We start from the raw sequence: 21,738 nt of genomic DNA, 5'->3' as shown, positions 1-21,738 counted from the left end.
CAGCCTTTAAAACTTAATGCATATTGTGTGAATATCACAAACTGTCCGTAATCATCATTACATTAATACAACATATTACCTGAAGGATGCATTGCATACAAGATCTCAGGTTTAAGTATTTCTCAGTTGCATAAAAGCGTTCTTTTATACGGTGTAGATTTGTAATTTCCCATCATTGCAAATGGAATTTATTAAATTGCACTTCAGAACTTTTACAATGTCTTTGATATTGAAATTGATGCAGTCTTTCAATTACTTGATGGTCACTTGCCTTTCATTTTTATACTATTGACAGACTGTTTAAATTTGTGTAGCATATAAATGTTTACCCGGTGAATTAAGTGGGTTTGTAAGTAGTAACACAAAGAAACATGCCAGCACGTTACTTAGATGTTCCTGTGTTTGTCATTTATCATATGCTGTAAAAACATTGATAATTTCATTGTGTTGTGCGAGGTGTGTATAACTGCTGGTCTTGAGTTCATTAAACAGTTTTACTTGTGTTTTCTATGTAAATTAAAAGTTGGAGAGAGGAAAGCAGTTTTCCATGTCAGTGTTTTGTATGTCTGTATACTACGGAGACCCTTAGAGGACAGGGAAGGGAATTTATTATTTGAAATATTTTGATATTATCCATGGTTGTGTATTTGTAGTTTCTGTATTTGTTCTGGATTTACTACAGTTACCACATTACAAGATATTTGTAGGCAAAACCATATTAAAACAGCAGGAAAACCAAAACTAGTAATACAAATCAATCGTTCTGCAAACAAACATGGTTACTATAGTTTTGTTTGTGATTACATATTCTTCCATATTCTTTTAAAAAACATTTTACTACAGTTTTACTGATACCATTGTTAATCTTCATAAGGACATTGTTTTATTTAAATTTTTAAATGTATTTATTTGACAGAAGCCATTATAAAAAAACAACAAAAAACTTGGCGATTACGGTAAAAAAACTAATTTTAATTACAGTTTTTACCAACTGCTTACACACAAAGTCTTTTCATGTCACACGATTTTTGAAATCTCTCACTCAAAGTGCAAAAGTACATGCCAAATCTTCAAAACCATAAGCTATTTCTCAGCCTTTGACTCAGTTTTCAATTGCATAAAGCACTTTTTTCAAAACACTACACACAGTTCTCTACCTAAAACACAAAGATCTATCAGGAAGTGACTTGCTTTCCTGCAAATGATCCAGAATGCAGTAGCACGTCTGGTCTTTAATGAACTAAAGAGAGCGCATGTTACACCACTCCTTGTCTCTCTCTCCACTGGCTGCCGGTTGATGCACGCATTAAATTCAAGGCTCTGATGCTGGCATACCTAAAATCATTTCTGAAGAGCTATGTGCCCTCTAGAAGCCAAGGAATGTCACCTTGTTGCACCAACACAAAGAGGCCCCAAAACACTTTCCCGGACTTTCGGCTTCAACGCTCCTCGTCTGTTTTGAATACTATTCTGATGCTAGTGAAACTTTGTAATATGGCACTTTTCATTCCACTGTCTCCAAGGATCATCACAGACGTTTTGTAATATTTTGATCAAAGAGCGGTGATGAACCTGTAGGCGCGTGTACTCGCTGGTCACACATCAGACTCACCGGCGTACGGAGGTAAATCCTGGATCAAATAGATTTAAATGTCCTCAAAAGTCAAAGTTAGAAATGTGTGTGTTGACCTCAGACCTGTATACACCTTTCCTGGGACTTTGCATGGATCAAACGCATTATTTGAAGTTTTTCTTGATGTTTTTCCATTCATCGCCATTGTTTTCTCCTGCTGATGGTCACAAATATGGCGGCTGGGGAAAAAGTGACATCACTGAAACAGGTCAATAGAAGAGAGCGGCAAAATTTCTCCTTTTGTGTTCCATATAAGAAATAATGTCACACTGCTTTGTTATTTACATGACTACAAATCTATACTTTCCCCAAAAGCTTATATATTATATATCCAATTCTGCTTATTTGAAATGTATATGTAGGTTTTTGTACATCTCAATATTAACTCTTTTTGTCCATTTAACACAGCAAATCCACACTTACCTGACTAATACACTGGGCATTCCCTCATGGGGCTCTTACGTGATATTTGCCATCATTACACTCTTTATGGGACTAGTGCTCGGCCTGGTAAGTTTAAAAACATCATTTTCACAGCTTATGTAAATTCATTTATACAGTACAAAGTGATATGCATGAAAGTATCTCATGCATAAATTATTCTATGGATGATACATTAACTGTACAGATCTAAAAGAGTATTTCCTCACATTTAGTAAAGGAAAGCATCAAAGTGCACTTGGCTTCATCTACTGTGAGCTCTATGAAGCAGATCACACATTTAGATACTTGATAACTTGCACCAGAAGGAATTATATAATCAATTTTGAAACGAAGATGGCTCTACATTATACAACGGTGAGTTGTGTAGTGCTGGTCGATTCTGCGGCTCTTTTGAGGATTCAGTGGGTGATTCTCGCATCACAAATCAAACTTTTAAAAGTGAACTTCCTGCTTGAGTTGAATTAATGATTCGGTTTAATTTCACCTTTCCCCATTAGATGCTGGTGTTGATTGCGGACTGCATTTGGCCATCCAGACCAAAGCGTAAAGAAAACGTAACAGGTAAATGCAGAAACACTAAAAGAAAAGTCATTTATACAATGTTTACACTAAACTATACATGTTTTTATTATAAAATGAGTTCTTAACAGAATATTCCGGGTTAAAAAAAAGCTAAGCTCAATCAACAGCATTTGTGGCATAATGTTAATTACCTCAAAATGTATTTCAACTCATCTCTCCTTTTCTTTAAAGGTGCACCTATTATGCCACTTTTCACAAGATGTTATTTAAACCTTTGGTGTCCCCAGAATGTGTCTGTGAAGTTTCAGCTCAAAATACCACACAAATAATTTATTATACCAATTTTTGGGTGGGAATAAAAACGAGCTGTTTTTGTGTGTGTGTGTGTGTGTCTTTAAATGCAAATGAGCTGGTGCTCATTTGGGGCGGAGTTTTGACATCTCTGCTTGGGATAACTAGACATCATTAGCAATATGACTGACAGTGTAAATAGAGGTGTTCAGCCCGATGTGTTTGAACCGAGTCAGACACTGATGAGGGAGAGACTCCATCAGAAGGAACAACTTTGAGAATGATTCAGGATGTTTCCGAAAGGCCATTTGATAAATGTATTTATTTGTTGGAGAGTTTTTTCAGCAGTTTTGCAACAATGGATATGCAACACACACACACACACACACAAATACTGTTACAACGTTCAGCTATGCGCTATAACTGAAACAACACACACAAACAAACATGTCCGTCGGCAGTGTCCGTCAACAGTTGTGGGCGGGGCCTGTACAAAGTGACATCACTTTGCGGATGGAAATGCCTTGTTGATGAGAGAGGTCAATAGAGAATGGTCAGACTGGTTTGAACTGACAAAGTCTGACGTAACTCAGATAACCACTCTGTACAATTGTGCTGAGAAGAATATAATCTCTGAATGCTGTTCTGAGACGCGAGTTGGCGCTGTTTTGATGGCATGAGGGGGACCTACACAATATTAGGCAGGTGGTTTTAATGTTGTGGATGATCAGTATATACATATATATTTATTTATTTCACAAGATGAGGTTTATTGATGAGGCGGAAAAATCTATCTGCAACTATCGACATAGATTTTTGCAGATAACCGATAGTTCCATAAAGTAACTATCGACACGATTAATCGTAAAACCGATATATCGGTCTACCTCTAGTTACTATAGTTCCATGTAGTAATGTAAATTGTAGATGCAGTATTTGAAATTAGAGGTAGACCGATATATCAGTTTTACCAATTAATTGGTGCCGATAGTTACTTTTTGGAACTAATGGTTATCTGTAAAAAATCTATGCCGATAGTTGCCGATATATTATTTTATTATATTTCCCTGTTCCTCCTCTGGAGGATTCTAGAGTTAAAACAACTCGGTACTACAGTAGGAATATATAGCGGCCTCTAGAAGTGAAATCATTGACAATATTCATTCAAATATTTAAATTCACTTCAATGCATATTTTGTTATTTTGGTTAGATAAATGAAGCGCTCCAAGTTGAAGCGAGGGCATGCAAAGAAAAATGCGACTATATGGACACGTGCCCCGTCAGCACATCGTGTCTCCAACGTCATATCTTGTATATAATAATAAAAAAACTTTTCCATCACTTTCATTATCGGTTTCGACTAAAGTCCACATTCGGCCGACCTCTATTCGAAATGTCACATTTCACCAGCTCTACCCCAAGATACAACTATTATATAAGCTGCTAAGAAGCTTAAAATGGTTGACAAGACTTAAATATCATGTATCAATATGCAATGTCCAAATGCAGTCTTACTCGCTCTGTAAACTTCTACAAATGAAACACTTAAATCTTTGTGTCTCTGTAGTTTTGACTGTAAAAGAGGACGTCTCGGAGGACGAGGTGGAAGACATATTCACAGAGGACAAACGCACATCTGACCTGGACAACGAGAGTGAGAGAGTGTCGGAAGAAGAGTCGACAGAAGAGGATGCTCCAATCACAAACACCGCCGCCAGTTGCAGTGACCCGAGTTCACCAGAAGGGGCAGCAGAGAGCTCAGTGAGACAACGCAAACCGCAGGGTCCGAACACTTCAGAGGGCACTTAATGCGTGATTGCTTTTAGTGCCGTTGCCACCAAAAGAAGAAAATGCCATATCTGTAGGATATGCAAAAGCGACACCAGCTAGCAACAGATTTCTGTAACGTACTGCACGTGCAGAACGCAGTTTGCTCATTTGATGCTTCTAGCTGCGGTTAAATTGATTTATGAACACAAGTTGCTTACATTTATTGCTAAAGGTCTGATGCCAAACATTTACAGACCTACTCTTAATGTTTTATGGTTTTATATTTAGTATATACACCAAATGTTATACGTATGAGCATAAACACGATTCGAATGCTTGTTTACAATGTGTTTGGATGACTTCCTTCTGTAAAGAACACGTCAGGGTCACTTTTCACAGCAAAAAATATAAACAAAAATAAGAAATAATATTGTCATTATTTGAATGAAAGTTAAGCACATTTACGTGGTGTTTTCATTACTGTAATGAAATGGAAAAACATGTAAATTATTATCATATTTAATGTCATTTATTTTATAATTATGAAGTATTTGTACATGTACAGTCTTTAAATAATGCTGATTTTAATTAATGTATTTCTTTTTATTTTTTTTTATGAAAAAGCCAACATTTTTAAGACACAAAATGTACTATATTCTAGTAATCAAAGTCATGATTAAAAATAATAATTATGAAAAAATCCAAACATTTTATTAACTGGATGCATTACAGTAAAGAGCAAGAATTGTGGGTGAAAATGTGCTTAATTATCATGAAAATAATGGCAAATATAATGGTAATGGCCTAAAATAGGCTTCATTTTCTTTATGAAAGTTAAAATATCTTTTAAAACTTTTTGGCTAGAAATAAGACCGGACAAGTTCTTGACAAGTTTCGATCAGTTGTTTTACCCAAATTCCTTCATTGTTTTATATTTGTCATGATGAATGCTCCCATGTTTATCCATGTTATACATTTCCGTGCCACTAATAAAGTCCTGCATTTGCAATCCTGACTGATTTCAGAAGAAAAGGTTCTAAGCGTAGTATGTCGAAAATGAAGAGTATTTCTTGCACTATTGCAGCCTTTAAAACTTAATGCATATTGTGTGAATATCACAAACTGTCCGTAATCATCATTACATTAATACAACATATTACCTGAAGGATGCATTGCATACAAGATCTCAGGTTTAAGTATTTCTCAGTTGCATAAAAACGTTCTTTTATACTGGTGTAGATTTGTAATTTCCCATCATTGCAAATGGAATTTATTAAATTGCACTTCAGAACTTTTACAATGTCTTTGATATTGAAATTGATGCAGTCTTTCAATTACTTGATGGTCACTTGCCTTTCATTTTTATACTATTGACAGACTGTTTAAATTTGTGTAGCATATAAATGTTTACCCGGTGAATTAAGTGGGTTTGTAAGTAGTAACACAAAGAAACATGCCAGCACGTTACTTAGATGTTCCTGTGTTTGTCATTTATCATATGCTGTAAAAACATTGATAATTTCATTGTGTTGTGCGAGGTGTGTATAACTGCTGGTCTTGAGTTCATTAAACAGTTTTACTTGTGTTTTCTATGTAAATTAAAAGTTGGAGAGAGGAAAGCAGTTTTCCATGTCAGTGTTTTGTATGTCTGTATACTCACGGAGACCCTTAGAGGACAGGGAAGGGAATTTATTATTTGAAATATTTTGATATTATCCATGGTTGTGTATTTGTAGTTTCTGTATTTGTTCTGGATTTACTACAGTTACCACATTACAAGATATTTGTAGGCAAAACCATATTAAAACAGCAGGAAAACCAAAACTAGTAATACAAATCAATCGTTCTGCAAACAAACATGGTTACTATAGTTTTGTTTGTGATTACATATTCTTCCATATTCTTTTAAAAAACATTTTACTACAGTTTTACTGATACCATTGTTAATCTTCATAAGGACATTGTTTTATTTAAATTTTTAAATGTATTTATTTGACAGAAGCCATTATAAAAAAACAACAAAAAACTTGGCGATTACGGTAAAAAAACTAATTTTAATTACAGTTTTTACCAACTGCTTACACACAAAGTCTGTTTCATGTCACACGATTTTTGAAATCTCTCACTCAAAGTGCAAAAGTACATGCCAAATCTTCAAAACCATAAGCTATTTCTCAGCCTTTGACTCAGTTTTCAATTGCATAAAGCACTTTTTTCAAAACACTACACACAGTTCTCTACCTAAAACACAAAGATCTATCAGGAAGTGACTTGCTTTCCTGCAAATGATCCAGAATGCAGTAGCACGTCTGGTCTTTAATGAACTAAAGAGAGCGCATGTTACACCACTCCTTGTCTCTCTCTCCACTGGCTGCCGGTTGATGCACGCATTAAATTCAAGGCTCTGATGCTGGCATACCTAAAATCATTTCTGAAGAGCTATGTGCCCTCTAGAAGCCAAGGAATGTCACCTTGTTGCACCAACACAAAGAGGCCCCAAAACACTTTCCCGGACTTTCGGCTTCAACGCTCCTCGTCTGTTTTGAATACTATTCTGATGCTAGTGAAACTTTGTAATATGGCACTTTTCATTCCACTGTCTCCAAGGATCATCACAGACGTTTTGTAATATTTTGATCAAAGAGCGGTGATGAACCTGTAGGCGCGTGTACTCGCTGGTCACACATCAGACTCACCGGCGTACGGAGGTAAATCCTGGATCAAATAGATTTAAATGTCCTCAAATGTCAAAGTTAGAAATGTGTGTGTTGACCTCAGACCTGTATACACCTTTCCTGGGACTTTGCATGGATCAAACGCATTATTTGAAGTTTTTCTTGATGTTTTTCCATTCATCGCCATTGTTTTCTCCTGCTGATGGTCACAAATATGGCGGCTGGGGGAAAAAGTGACATCACTGAAACAGGTCAATAGAAGAGAGCGGCAAAATTTCTCCTTTTGTGTTCCATATAAGAAATAATGTCACACTGCTTTGTTATTTACATGACTACAAATCTATACTTTCCCCAAAAGCTTATATATTATATATCCAATTCTGCTTATTTGAAATGTATATGTAGGTTTTTGTACATCTCAATATTAACTCTTTTTGTCCATTTAACACAGCAAATCCACACTTACCTGACTAATACACTGGGCATTCCCTCATGGGGCTCTTACGTGATATTTGCCATCATTACACTCTTTATGGGACTAGTGCTCGGCCTGGTAAGTTTAAAAAACATCATTTTCACAGCTTATGTAAATTCATTTATACAGTACAAAGTGATATGCATGAAAGTATCTCATGCATAAATTATTCTATGGATGATACATTAACTGTACAGATCTAAAAAGAGTATTTCCTCACATTTAGTAAAGGAAAGCATCAAAGTGCACTTGGCTTCATCTACTGTGAGCCTCTATGAAGCAGATCACACATTTAGATACTTGATAACTTGCACCAGAAGGAATTATATAATCAATTTTGAAACGAAGATGGCTCTACATTATACAACGGTGAGTTGTGTAGTGCTGGTCGATTCTGCGGCTCTTTTGAGGATTCAGTGGGTGATTCTCGCATCACAAATCAAACTTTTAAAAGTGAACTTCCTGCTTGAGTTGAATTAATGATTCGGTTTAATTTCACCTTTCCCCATTAGATGCTGGTGTTGATTGTGGACTGCATTTGGCCATCCAGACCAAAGCGTAAAGAAAACGTAACAGGTAAATGCAGAAACACTAAAAGAAAAGTCATTTATACAATGTTTACACTAAACTATACATGTTTTTATTATAAAATGAGTTCTTAACAGAATATTCGGGTTAAAAAAGCTAAGCTCAATCAACAGCATTTGTGGCATAATGTTAATTACCTCAAAATGTATTTCAACTCATCTCTCCTTTTCTTTAAAGGTGCACCTATTATGCCACTTTTCACAAGATGTTATTTAAACCTTTGGTGTCCCCAGAATGTGTCTGTGAAGTTTCAGCTCAAAATACCACACAAATAATTTATTATACCAATTTTTGGGTGGGAATAAAAACGAGCTGTTTTTGTGTGTGTGTGTCTTTAAATGCAAATGAGCTGGTGCTCATTTGGGGCGGAGTTTTGACATCTCTGCTTGGGATAACTAGACATCATTAGCAATATGACTGACAGTGTAAATAGAGGTGTTCAGCCCGATGTGTTTGAACCGGAGTCAGACACTGGGAGACTCCATCAGAAGGAACAACTTTGAGAATGATTCAGGAAGTTTCCGAAAGGCCATTTGATTAATGTATTTATTTGTTGGAGAGTTTATTCAGCAGTTTTGCAACAATGGATGTGCAACACACACACACAAATACTGTTACAACGTTCGCTATGCGCTATAACGAAACAACACACACAAACGAACATGTCCGTTGGCAGTGTCCGTCAACAGTTGTGGGCGGGGCCTGTACAAAGTGACATCACTTTGCGGATGGAAATGCCTTGTTGATGAGAGAGGTCAATAGAGAATGGTCAGACTGGTTTGAACTGATAAAGTCTGACGTAACTCAGATAACCACTCTGTACAATTGTGCTGAGAAGAATATAATCTCTGAATGCTGTTCTGAGACGCGAGTTGGCGCTGTTTTGATGGCATGAGGGGGACCTACACAATATTAGGCAGGTGGTTTTAATGTTGTGGATGATCAGTATATACATATATATTTATTTATTTCACAAGACGAGGTTTATTGATGAGGCGGAAAAATCTATCTACAACTATCGACATAGATTTTTGCAGATAACCGATAGTTCCATAAAGTAACTATCGACACGATTAATCGTAAAACCGATATATCGGTCTACCTCTAGTTACTATAGTTCCGTGTAGTAATGTAAATTGTAGATGCAGTATTTGAAATTAGAGGTAGACCGATATATCAGTTTTACCAATTAATTGGTGCCGATAGTTACTTTTTGGAACTAATGGTTATCTGTAAAAAATCTATGCCGATAGTTGCCGATATATTATTTTATTATATTTCCCTGTTCCTCCTCTGGAGGATTCTAGAGTTAAAACAACTTCGGTACTACAGTAGGAATATATAGCGGCCTCTAGAAGTGAAATCATTGACAATATTCATTCAAATATTTAAATTCACTTCAATGCATATTTTGTTATTTTGGTTAGATAAATGAAGCGCTCCAAGTTGAAGCGAGGGCATGCAAAGAAAAATGCGACTATATGGACACGTGCCCCGTCAGCACATCGTGTCTCCAACGTCATATCTTGTATATAATAATAAAAAAACTTTTCCATCACTTTCATTATCGGTTTCGACAAAGTCCACATTCGGCCGACCTCTATTCGAAATGTCACATTTCACCAGCTCTACCCCAAGATACAACTATTATATAAGCTGCTAAGAAGCTTAAAATGGTTGACAAGACTTAAATATCATGTATCAATATGCAATGTCCAAATGCAGTCTTACTCGCTCTGTAAACTTCTACAAATGAAACACTTAAATCTTTGTGTCTCTGTAGTTTTGACTGTAAAAGAGGACGTCTCGGAGGACGAGGTGGAAGACATATTCACAGAGGACAAACGCACATCTGACCTGGACAACGAGAGTGAGAGAGTGTCGGAAGAAGAGTCGACAGAAGAGGATGCTCCAATCACAAACACCGCCGCCAGTTGCAGTGACCCGAGTTCACCAGAAGGGGCAGCAGAGAGCTCAGTGAGACAACGCAAACCGCAGGGTCCGAACACTTCAGAGGGCACTTAATGCGTGATTGCTTTTAGTGCCGTTGCCACCAAAAGAAGAAAATGCCATATCTGTAGGATATGCAAAAGCGTACACCAGCTAGCAACAGATTTCTGTAACGTACTGCACGTGCAGAACGCAGTTTGCTCATTTGATGCTTCTAGCTGCGGTTAAATTGATTTATGAACACAAGTTGCTTACATTTATTGCTAAAGGTCTGATGCCAAACATTTACAGACCTACTCTTAATGTTTTATGGTTTTATATTTAGTATATACACCAAATGTTATACGTATGAGCATAAACACGATTCGAATGCTTGTTTACAATGTGTTTGGATGACTTCCTTCTGTAAAGAACACGTCAGGGTCACTTTTCACAGCAAAAAATATAAACAAAAATAAGAAATAATATTGTCATTATTTGAATGAAAGTTAAGCACATTTACGTGGTGTTTTCATTACTGTAATGAAATGGAAAAACATGTAAATTATTATCATATTTAATGTCATTTATTTTATAATTATGAAGTATTTGTACATGTACAGTCTTTAAATAATGCTGATTTTAATTAATGTATTTCTTTTTATTTTTTTTTATGAAAAAGCCAACATTTTTAAGACACAAAATGTACTATATTCTAGTAATCAAAGTCATGATTAAAAATAATAATTATGAAAAAATCCAAACATTTTATTAACTGGATGCATTACAGTAAAGAGCAAGAATTGTGGGTGAAAATGTGCTTAATTATCATGAAAATAATGGCAAATATAATGGTAATGGCCTAAAATAGGCTTCATTTTCTTTATGAAAGTTAAAATATCTTTTAAAACTTTTTGGCTAGAAATAAGACCCGGACAAGTTCTTGACAAGTTTCGTCAGTTGTTTTACCCAAATTCCTTCATTGTTTTATATTTGTCATGATGAATGCTCCCATGTTTATCCATGTTATACATTTCCGTGCCACTAATAAAGTCCTGCATTTGCAATCCTGACTGATTTCAGAAGAAAAGGTTCTAAGCGCAGTATGTCGAAAATGAAGAGTATTTCTTGCACTATTGCAGCCTTTAAAACTTAATGCATATTGTGTGAATATCACAAACTGTCCGTAATCATCATTACATTAATACAACATATTACCTGAAGGATGCATTGCATACAAGATCTCAGGTTTAAGTATTTCTCAGTTGCATAAAAACGTTCTTTTATACGGTGTAGATTTGTAATTTCCCATCATTGCAAATGGAATTTATTAAATTGCACTTCAGAACTTTTACAATGTCTTTGATATTGAAATTGATGCAGTCTTTCAATTACTTGATGGTCACTTGCCTTTCATTTTTATACTATTGACAGACTGTTTAAATTTGTGTAGCATATAAATGTTTACCCGGTGAATTAAGTGGGTTTGTAAGTAGTAACACAAAGAAACATGCCAGCACGTTACTTAGATGTTCCTGTGTTTGTCATTTATCATATGCTGTAAAAACATTGATAATTTCATTGTGTTGTGCGAGGTGTGTATAACTGCTGGTCTTGAGTTCATTAAACAGTTTTACTTGTGTTTTCTATGTAAATTAAAAGTTGGAGAGAGGAAAGCAGTTTTCCATGTCAGTGTTTTGTATGTCTGTATACTACGGAGACCCTTAGAGGACAGGGAAGGGAATTTATTATTTGAAATATTTTGATATTATCCATGGTTGTGTATTTGTAGTTTCTGTATTTGTTCTGGATTTACTACAGTTACCACATTACAAGATATTTGTAGGCAAAACCATATTAAAACAGCAGGAAAACCAAAACTAGTAATACAAATCAATCGTTCTGCAAACAAACATGGTTACTATAGTTTTGTTTGTGATTACATATTCTTCCATATTCTTTTAAAAAACATTTTACTACAGTTTTACTGATACCATTGTTAATCTTCATAAGGACATTGTTTTATTTAAATTTTTAAATGTATTTATTTGACAGAAGCCATTATAAAAAAAACAACAAAAAACTTGGCGATTACGGTAAAAAAAACTAATTTTAATTACAGTTTTTACCAACTGCTTACACACAAAGTCTGTTCATGTCACACGATTTTTGAAATCTCTCACTCAAAGTGCAAAAGTACATGCCAAATCTTCAAAACCATAAGCTATTTCTCAGCCTTTGACTCAGTTTTCAATTGCATAAAGCACTTTTTTCAAAACACTACACACAGTTCTCTACCTAAAACACAAAGATCTATCAGGAAGTGACTTGCTTTCCTGCAAATGATCCAGAATGCAGTAGCACGTCTGGTCTTTAATGAACTAAAGAGAGCGCATGTTACACCACTCCTTGTCTCTCTCTCCACTGGCTGCCGGTTGATGCACGCATTAAATTCAAGGCTCTGATGCTGGCATACCTAAAATCATTTCTGAAGAGCTATGTGCCCTCTAGAAGCCAAGGAATGTCACCTTGTTGCACCAACACAAAGAGGCCCCAAAACACTTTCCCGGACTTTCGGCTTCAACGCTCCTCGTCTGTTTTGAATACTATTCTGATGCTAGTGAAACTTTGTAATATGGCACTTTTCATTCCACTGTCTCCAAGGATCATCACAGACGTTTTGTAATATTTTGATCAAAGAGCGGTGATGAACCTGTAGGCGCGTGTACTCGCTGGTCACACATCAGACTCACCGGCGTACGGAGGTAAATCCTGGATCAAATAGATTTAAATGTCCTCAAAAGTCAAAGTTAGAAATGTGTGTGTTGACCTCAGACCTGTATACACCTTTCCTGGGACTTTGCATGGATCAAACGCATTATTTGAAGTTTTTCTTGATGTTTTTCCATTCATCGCCATTGTTTTCTCCTGCTGATGGTCACAAATATGGCGGCTGGGGAAAAAGTGACATCACTGAAACAGGTCAATAGAAGAGAGCGGCAAAATTTCTCCTTTTGTGTTCCATATAAGAAATAATGTCACACTGCTTTGTTATTTACATGACTACAAATCTATACTTTCCCCAAAAGCTTATATATTATATATCCAATTCTGCTTATTTGAAATGTATATGTAGGTTTTTGTACATCTCAATATTAACTCTTTTTGTCCATTTAACACAGCAAATCCACACTTACCTGACTAATACACTGGGCATTCCCTCATGGGGCTCTTACGTGATATTTGCCATCATTACACTCTTTATGGGACTAGTGCTCGGCCTGGTAAGTTTAAAAAACATCATTTTCACAGCTTATGTAAATTCATTTATACAGTACAAAGTGATATGCATGAAAGTATCTCATGCATAAATTATTCTGCGGATGATACATTAACTGTACAGATCTAAAAAGAGTATTTCCTCACATTTAGTAAAGGAAAGCATCAAAGTGCACTTGGCTTCATCTACTGTGAGCGCTCTATGAAGCAGATCACACATTTAGATACTTGATAACTTGCACCAGAAGGAATTATATAATCAATTTTGAAACGAAGATGGCTCTACATTATACAACGGTGAGTTGTGTAGTGCTGGTCGATTCTGCGGCTCTTTTGAGGATTCAGTGGGTGATTCTCGCATCACAAATCAAACTTTTAAAAGTGAACTTCCTGCTTGAGTTGAATTAATGATTCGGTTTAATTTCACCTTTCCCCATTAGATGCTGGTGTTGATTATGGACTGCATTTGGCCATCCAGACCAAAGCGTAAAGAAAACGTAACAGGTAAATGCAGAAACACTAAAAGAAAAGTCATTTATACAATGTTTACACTAAACTATACATGTTTTTATTATAAAATGAGTTCTTAACAGAATATTCCGGGTTAAAAAAAAGCTAAGCTCAATCAACAGCATTTGTGGCATAATGTTAATTACCTCAAAATGTATTTCAACTCATCTCTCCTTTTCTTTAAAGGTGCTCCTATTATGCCACTTTTCACAAGATGTTATTTAAACCTTTGGTGTCCCCAGAATGTGTCTGTGAAGTTTCAGCTCAAAATACCACACAAATAATTTATTATACCAATTTTTGGGTGGGAATAAAAACGAGCTGTTTTTGTGTGTGTGTGTGTGTCTTTAAATGCAAATGAGCTGGTGCTCATTTGGGGCGGAGTTTTGACATCTCTGCTTGGGATAACTAGACATCATTAGCAATATGACTGACAGTGTAAATAGAGGTGTTCAGCCCGATGTGTTTGAACCGGAGTCAGACACTGATGAGGGAGAGACTCCATCAGAAGGAACAACTTTGAGAATGATTCAGGAAGTTTCCGAATGACCATTTGATTAATGTATTTATTTGTTGGAGAGTTTTTTCAGCAGTTTTGCAACAATGGATATGCAACACACACACACACACACACAAATACTGTTACAACGTTCGCTATGCGCTATAACGAAACAACACACACAAACAAACATGTCCGTCGGCAGTGTCCGTCAACAGTTGTGGGCGGGGCCTGTACAAAGTGACATCACTTTGCGGATGGAAATGCCTTGTTGATGAGAGAGGTCAATAGAGAATGGTCAGACTGGTTTGAACTGACAAAGTCTGACGTAACTCAGATAACCACTCTGTACAATTGTGCTGAGAAGAATATCATCTCTGAATGCTGTTCTGAGACGCGAGTTGGCACTGTTTTGATGGCATGAGGGGGACCTACACAATATTAGGCAGGTGGTTTTAATGTTGTGGATGATCAGTATATACATATATATTTATTTATTTCACAAGATGAGGTTTATTGATGAGGCGGAAAAATCTATCTGCAACTATCGACATAGATTTTTGCAGATAACCGATAGTTCCATAAAGTAACTATCGACACGATTAATCGTAAAACCGATATATCGGTCTACCTCTAGTTACTATAGTTCCATGTAGTAATGTAAATTGTAGATGCAGTATTTGAAATTAGAGGTAGACCGATATATCAGTTTTACCAATTAATTGGTGCCGATAGTTACTTTTTGGAACTAATGGTTATCTGTAAAAAATCTATGCCGATAGTTGCCGATATATTATTTTATTATATTTCCCTGTTCCTCCTCTGGAGGATTCTAGAGTTAAAACAACTCGGTACTACAGTAGGAATATATAGCGGCCTCTAGAAGTGAAATCATTGACAATATTCATTCAAATATTTAAATTCACTTCAATGCATATTTTGTTATTTTGGTTAGATAAATGAAGCGCTCCAATTTGAAGCGAGGGCATGCAAAGAAAAATGCGACCATATGGACACGTGCCCCGTCAGCACATCGTGTCTCCAAAGTCATATCTTGTATATAATAATAAAAAAATGCATCTTGTGAAATATAAATCTTGCCTACCTACAAAATGTATTAATGAACTTTTCCATCACTTTCATTATCGGTTTCGACAAAGTCCACATTCGGCCGACCTCTATTTGAAATGTCACATTTCACCAGCTCTACCCCAAGATACAACTATTATATAAGCTGCTAAGAAGCTTAAAATGGTTGACAAGACTTAAATATCATGTATCAATATGAAATGTCCAAATGCAGTCTTACTCGCTCTGTAAACTTCTACAAATGAAACACTTAAATCTTTGTGTCTCTGTAGTTTTGACTGTAAAAGAGGACGTCTCGGAGGACGAGGTGGAAGACATATTCACAGAGGACAAACGCACATCTGACCCGGACAACGAGAGTGAGAGAGTGTCGGAAGAAGAGTCGACAGAAGAGGATGCTCCAATCACAAACACCGCCGCCAGTTGCAGTGACCCGAGTTCACCAGAGGGGGCAGCAGAGAGCTCAGTGAGACAACGCAAACCGCAGGGTCCGAACACTTCAGAGGGCACTTAATGCGTGATTGCTTTTAGTGCCGTTGCCACCAAAACAAGAAAATGCCATATCTGTAGGATATGCAAAAGCGACACCAGCTAGCAACAGATTTCTGTAACGTACTGCACGTGCAGAACGCAGTTTGCTCATTTGATGCTTCTAGCTGCGGTTAAATTGATTTATGAACACAAGTTGCTTACATTTATTGCTAAAGGTCTGATGCCAAACATTTACAGACCTACTCTTAATGTTTTATGGTTTTATATTTAGTATATACACCAAATGTTATACGTATGAGCATAAACACGATTCGAATGCTTGTTTACAATGTGTTTGGATGACTTCCTTCTGTAAAGAACACGTCAGGGTCACTTTTCACAGCAAAAAATATAAACAAAAATAAGAAATAATATTGTCATTATTTGAATGAAAGTTAAGCACATTTACGTGGTGTTTTCATTACTGTAATGAAATGGAAAAACATGTAAATTATTATCATATTTAATGTCATTTATTTTATAATTATGAAGTATTTGTACATGTACAGTCTTTAAATAATGCTGATTTTAATTAATGTATTTCTTTTTTATTTTTTTTTATGAAAAAGCCAACATTTTTAAGACACAAAATGTACTATATTCTAGTAATCAAAGTCATGATTAAAAATAATAATTATGAAAAAATCCAAACATTTTATTAACTGGATGCATTACAGTAAAGAGCAAGAATTGTGGGTGAAAATGTGCTTAATTATCATGAAAATAATGGCAAATATAATGGTAATGGCCTAAAATAGGCTTCATTTTCTTTATGAAAGTTAAAATATCTTTTAAAACTTTTTGGCTAGAAATAAGACCCGGACAAGTTCTTGACAAGTTTCAGTCAGTTGTTTTACCCAAATTCCTTCATTGTTTTATATTTGTCATGATGAATGCTCCCATGTTTATCCATGTTATACATTTCCGTGCCACTAATAAAGTCCTGCATTTGCAATCCTGACTGATTTCAGAAGAAAAGGTTCTAAGCGCAGTATGTCGAAAATGAAGAGTATTTCTTGCACTATTGCAGCCTTTAAAACTTAATGCATATTGTGTGAATATCACAAACTGTCCGTAATCATCATTACATTAATACAACATATTACCTGAAGGATGCATTGCATACAAGATCTCAGGTTTAAGTATTTCTCAGTTGCATAAAAGCGTTCTTTTATACGGTGTAGATTTGTAATTTCCCATCATTGCAAATGGAATTTATTAAATTGCACTTCAGAACTTTTACAATGTCTTTGATATTGAAATTGATGCAGTCTTTCAATTACTTGATGGTCACTTGCCTTTCATTTTTATACTATTGACAGACTGTTTAAATTTGTGTAGCATATAAATGTTTACCCGGTGAATTAAGTGGGTTTGTAAGTAGTAACACAAAGAAACATGCCAGCACGTTACTTAGATGTTCCTGTGTTTGTCATTTATCATATGCTGTAAAAACATTGATAATTTCATTGTGTTGTGCGAGGTGTGTATAACTGCTGGTCTTGAGTTCATTAAACAGTTTTACTTGTGTTTTCTATGTAAATTAAAAGTTGGAGAGAGGAAAGCAGTTTTCCATGTCAGTGTTTTGTATGTCTGTATACTACGGAGACCCTTAGAGGACAGGGAAGGGAATTTATTATTTGAAATATTTTGATATTATCCATGGTTGTGTATTTGTAGTTTCTGTATTTGTTCTGGATTTACTACAGTTACCACATTACAAGATATTTGTAGGCAAAACCATATTAAAACAGCAGGAAAACCAAAACTAGTAATACAAATCAATCGTTCTGCAAACAAACATGGTTACTATAGTTTTGTTTGTGATTACATATTCTTCCATATTCTTTTAAAAAACATTTTACTACAGTTTTACTGATACCATTGTTAATCTTCATAAGGACATTGTTTTATTTAAATTTTTAAATGTATTTATTTGACAGAAGCCATTATAAAAAAACAACAAAAAACTTGGCGATTACGGTAAAAAAACTAATTTTAATTACAGTTTTTACCAACTGCTTACACACAAAGTCTTTTCATGTCACACGATTTTTGAAATCTCTCACTCAAAGTGCAAAAGTACATGCCAAATCTTCAAAACCATAAGCTATTTCTCAGCCTTTGACTCAGTTTTCAATTGCATAAAGCACTTTTTTCAAAACACTACACACAGTTCTCTACCTAAAACACAAAGATCTATCAGGAAGTGACTTGCTTTCCTGCAAATGATCCAGAATGCAGTAGCACGTCTGGTCTTTAATGAACTAAAGAGAGCGCATGTTACACCACTCCTTGTCTCTCTCCACTGGCTGCCGGTTGATGCACGCATTAAATTCAAGGCTCTGATGCTGGCATACCTAAAATCATTTCTGAAGAGCTATGTGCCCTCTAGAAGCCAAGGAATGTCACCTTGTTGCACCAACACAAAGAGGCCCCAAAACACTTTCCCGGACTTTCGGCTTCAACGCTCCTCGTCTGTTTTGAATACTATTCTGATGCTAGTGAAACTTTGTAATATGGCACTTTTCATTCCACTGTCTCCAAGGATCATCACAGATGTTTTGTAATATTTTGATCAAAGAGCGGTGATGAACCTGTAGGCGCGTGTACTCGCCGGTCACACATCAGACTCACCAGCGTACGGAGGTAAATCCTGGATCAAATAGATTTAAATGTCCTCAAATGTCAAAGTTAGAAATGTGTGTGTTGACCTCAGACCTGTATACACCTTTCCTGGGACTTTGCATGGATCAAAATCATTATTTGAAGTTTTTCTTGATGTTTTTCCATTCATCGCCATTGTTTTCTCCTGCTGATGGTCACAAATATGGCGGCTGGGGGGAAAAGTGACATCACTGAAACAGGTCAATAGAAGAGAGCGGCAAAATTTCTCCTTTTGTGTTCCATATAAGAAATAATGTCACACTGCTTTGTTATTTATATGACTACAAATCTATACTTTCCCCAAAAGCTTATATATTATATATCCAATTCTGCTTATTTGAAATGTATATGTAGGTTTTTGTACATCTCAATATTAACTCTTTTTGTCCATTTAACACAGCAAATCCACACTTACCTGACTAATACACTGGGCATTCCCTCATGGGGCTCTTACGTGATATTTGCCATCATTACACTCTTTATGGGACTAGTGCTCGGCCTGGTAAGTTTAAAAAACATCATTTTCACAGCTTATGTAAATTCATTTATACAGTACAAAGTGATATGCATGAAAGTATCTCATGCATAAATTATTCTGCGGATGATACATTAACTGTACAGATCTAAAAAGAGTATTTCCTCACATTTAGTAAAGGAAAGCATCAAAGTGCACTTGGCTTCATCTACTGTGAGCGCTCTATGAAGCAGATCACACATTTAGATACTTGATAACTTGCACCAGAAGGAATTATATAATCAATTTTGAAACGAAGATGGCTCTACATTATACAACGGTGAGTTGTGTAGTGCTGGTCGATTCTCGTGGCTCTTTTGAGGATTCAGTGGGTGATTCTCGCATCACAAATTAAACTTTTAAAAGTGAACTTCCTGCTTGAGTTGAATTAATGATTCGGTTTAATTTCACCTTTCCCCATTAGATGCTGGTGTTGATTGCGGACTGCATTTGGCCATCCAGACCAAAGCGTAAAGAAAACGTAACAGGTAAATGCAGAAACACTAAAAGAAAAGTCATTTATACAATGTTTACACTAAACTATACATGTTTTTATTATAAAATGAGTTCTTAACAGAATATTCGGGTTAAAAAAAGCTAAGCTCAATCAACAGCATTTGTGGCATAATGTTAATTACCTCAAAATGTATTTCAACTCATCTCTCCTTTTCTTTAAAGGTGCACCTATTATGCCACTTTTCACAAGATGTTATTTAAACCTTTGGTGTCCCCAGAATGTGTCTTTGAAGTTTCAGCTCAAAATACCACACAAATAATTTATTATACCAATTTTTGGGTGGGAATAAAAACGAGCTGTTTTTGTGTGTGTGTGTGTCTTTAAATGCAAATGAGCTGGTGCTCATATGGGGCGGAGTTTTGACATCTCTGCTTGGGATATCTAGACATCATTAGCAATATGACTGACAGTGTAAATAGAGGTGTTCAGCCCGATGTGTTTGAACCGGAGTCAGACACTGATGAGGGAGAGACTCCATCAGAAGGAACAACTTTGAGAATGATTCAGGAAGTTTCCGAAAGGCCATTTGATAAATGTATTTATTTGTTGGAGAGTTTTTTCAGCAGTTTTGCAACAATGGATGTGCAACACACACACACACACACAAATACTGTTACAACGTTCGCTAAGCGCTATAACGAAACAACACACACAAACAAACATGTCCGTCGGCAGTGTCCGTCAACAGTTGTGGGCGGGGCCTGTACAAAGTGACATCACTTTGCGGATGGAAATGCCTTGTTGATGAGAGAGGTCAATAGAGAATGGCCAGACTGGTTTGAACTGACAAAGTCTGACGTAACTCAGATAACCACTCTGTACAATTGTGCTGAGAAGAATATAATCTCTGAATGCTGTTCTGAGACGCGAGTTGGCGCTGTTTTGATGGCATGAGGGGGACCTACACAATATTAGGCAGGTGGTTTTAATGTTGTGGATGATCAGTATATATATATATATACATATATATATATATATATATATATATATATATATATTTATTTCACAAGATGAGGTTTATTGATGAGGCGGAAAAATCTATCTACAACTATCGACATAGATTTTTGCAGATAACCGATAGTTCCATAAAGTAACTATCGACACGATTAATCATAAAACCGATATATCGGTCTACCTCTAGTTACTATAGTTCCATGTAGTAATGTAAATTGTAGATGCAGTATTTGAAATTAGAGGTAGACCGATATATCAGTTTTACCAATTAATTGGTGCCGATAGTTACTTTTTGGAACTAATGGTTATCTGTAAAAAATCTATGCCGATAGTTGCCGATATATTATTTTATTATATTTCCCTGTTCCTCCTCTGGAGGATTCTAGAGTTAAAACAACTCGGTACTACAGTAGGAATATATAGCGGCCTCTAGAAGTGAAATCATTGACAATATTCATTCAAATATTTAAATTCACTTCAATGCATATTTTGTTATTTTGGTTAGATAAATGAAGCGCTCCAATTTGAAGCGAGGGCATGCAAAGAAAAATGCGACTATATGGACACGTGCCCCGTCAGCACATCGTGTCTCCAACGTCATATCTTGTATATAATAATAAAAAAACGCATCTTGTGAAATATAAATCTTGCCTACCTACAAAATGTATTAATGAACTTTTCCATCACTTTCATTATTGGTTTCGACAAAGTCCACATTCGGCCGACCTCTATTCGAAATGTCACATTTCACCAGCTCTACCCCAAGATACAACTATTATATAAGCTGCTAAGAAGCTTAAAATGGTTGACAAGACTTAAATATCATGTATCAATATGCAATGTCCAAATG

The 21,738-nt window shown here is 35.8% G+C and overlaps 1 protein-coding gene across 7 annotated transcripts in view; it reads left to right on the top strand.

Annotated features, from left to right (window-relative positions):
- Positions 1-17,064, top strand: part of tmx4 (thioredoxin-related transmembrane protein 4) — a 30,506-nt gene extending 13,442 nt beyond the window's left edge. Inside the window, exons 6-8 of one of the 7 annotated variants that reach the window (XM_052146184.1) lie at positions 2,042-2,143; positions 2,575-2,638; positions 15,978-17,064. In XM_052146184.1, coding sequence (XP_052002144.1) covers positions 2,042-2,143; positions 2,575-2,638; positions 15,978-16,219 — 408 coding nt within the window. In that variant the 3' untranslated portion in view covers positions 16,220-17,064. Of the gene's footprint in view, positions 1-2,041; positions 2,144-2,574; positions 2,639-4,458; positions 5,527-7,787; positions 7,890-8,323; positions 8,388-10,182; positions 10,489-15,977 lie in introns of those variants that run through there. The other 6 variants (XM_052146185.1, XM_052146182.1, XM_052146179.1 and 3 more) reach the window with 6 other exon arrangements.
- Positions 17,065-21,738: the final 4,674 nt, after the last annotated feature.

The sequence above is a fragment of the Xyrauchen texanus genome, chromosome 16, assembly GCF_025860055.1.
Source record: "Xyrauchen texanus isolate HMW12.3.18 chromosome 16, RBS_HiC_50CHRs, whole genome shotgun sequence".
NCBI classification, from domain to species: domain Eukaryota; kingdom Metazoa; phylum Chordata; class Actinopteri; order Cypriniformes; family Catostomidae; genus Xyrauchen; species Xyrauchen texanus.
This window is presented reverse-complemented; position numbering and strand designations above follow the sequence as displayed.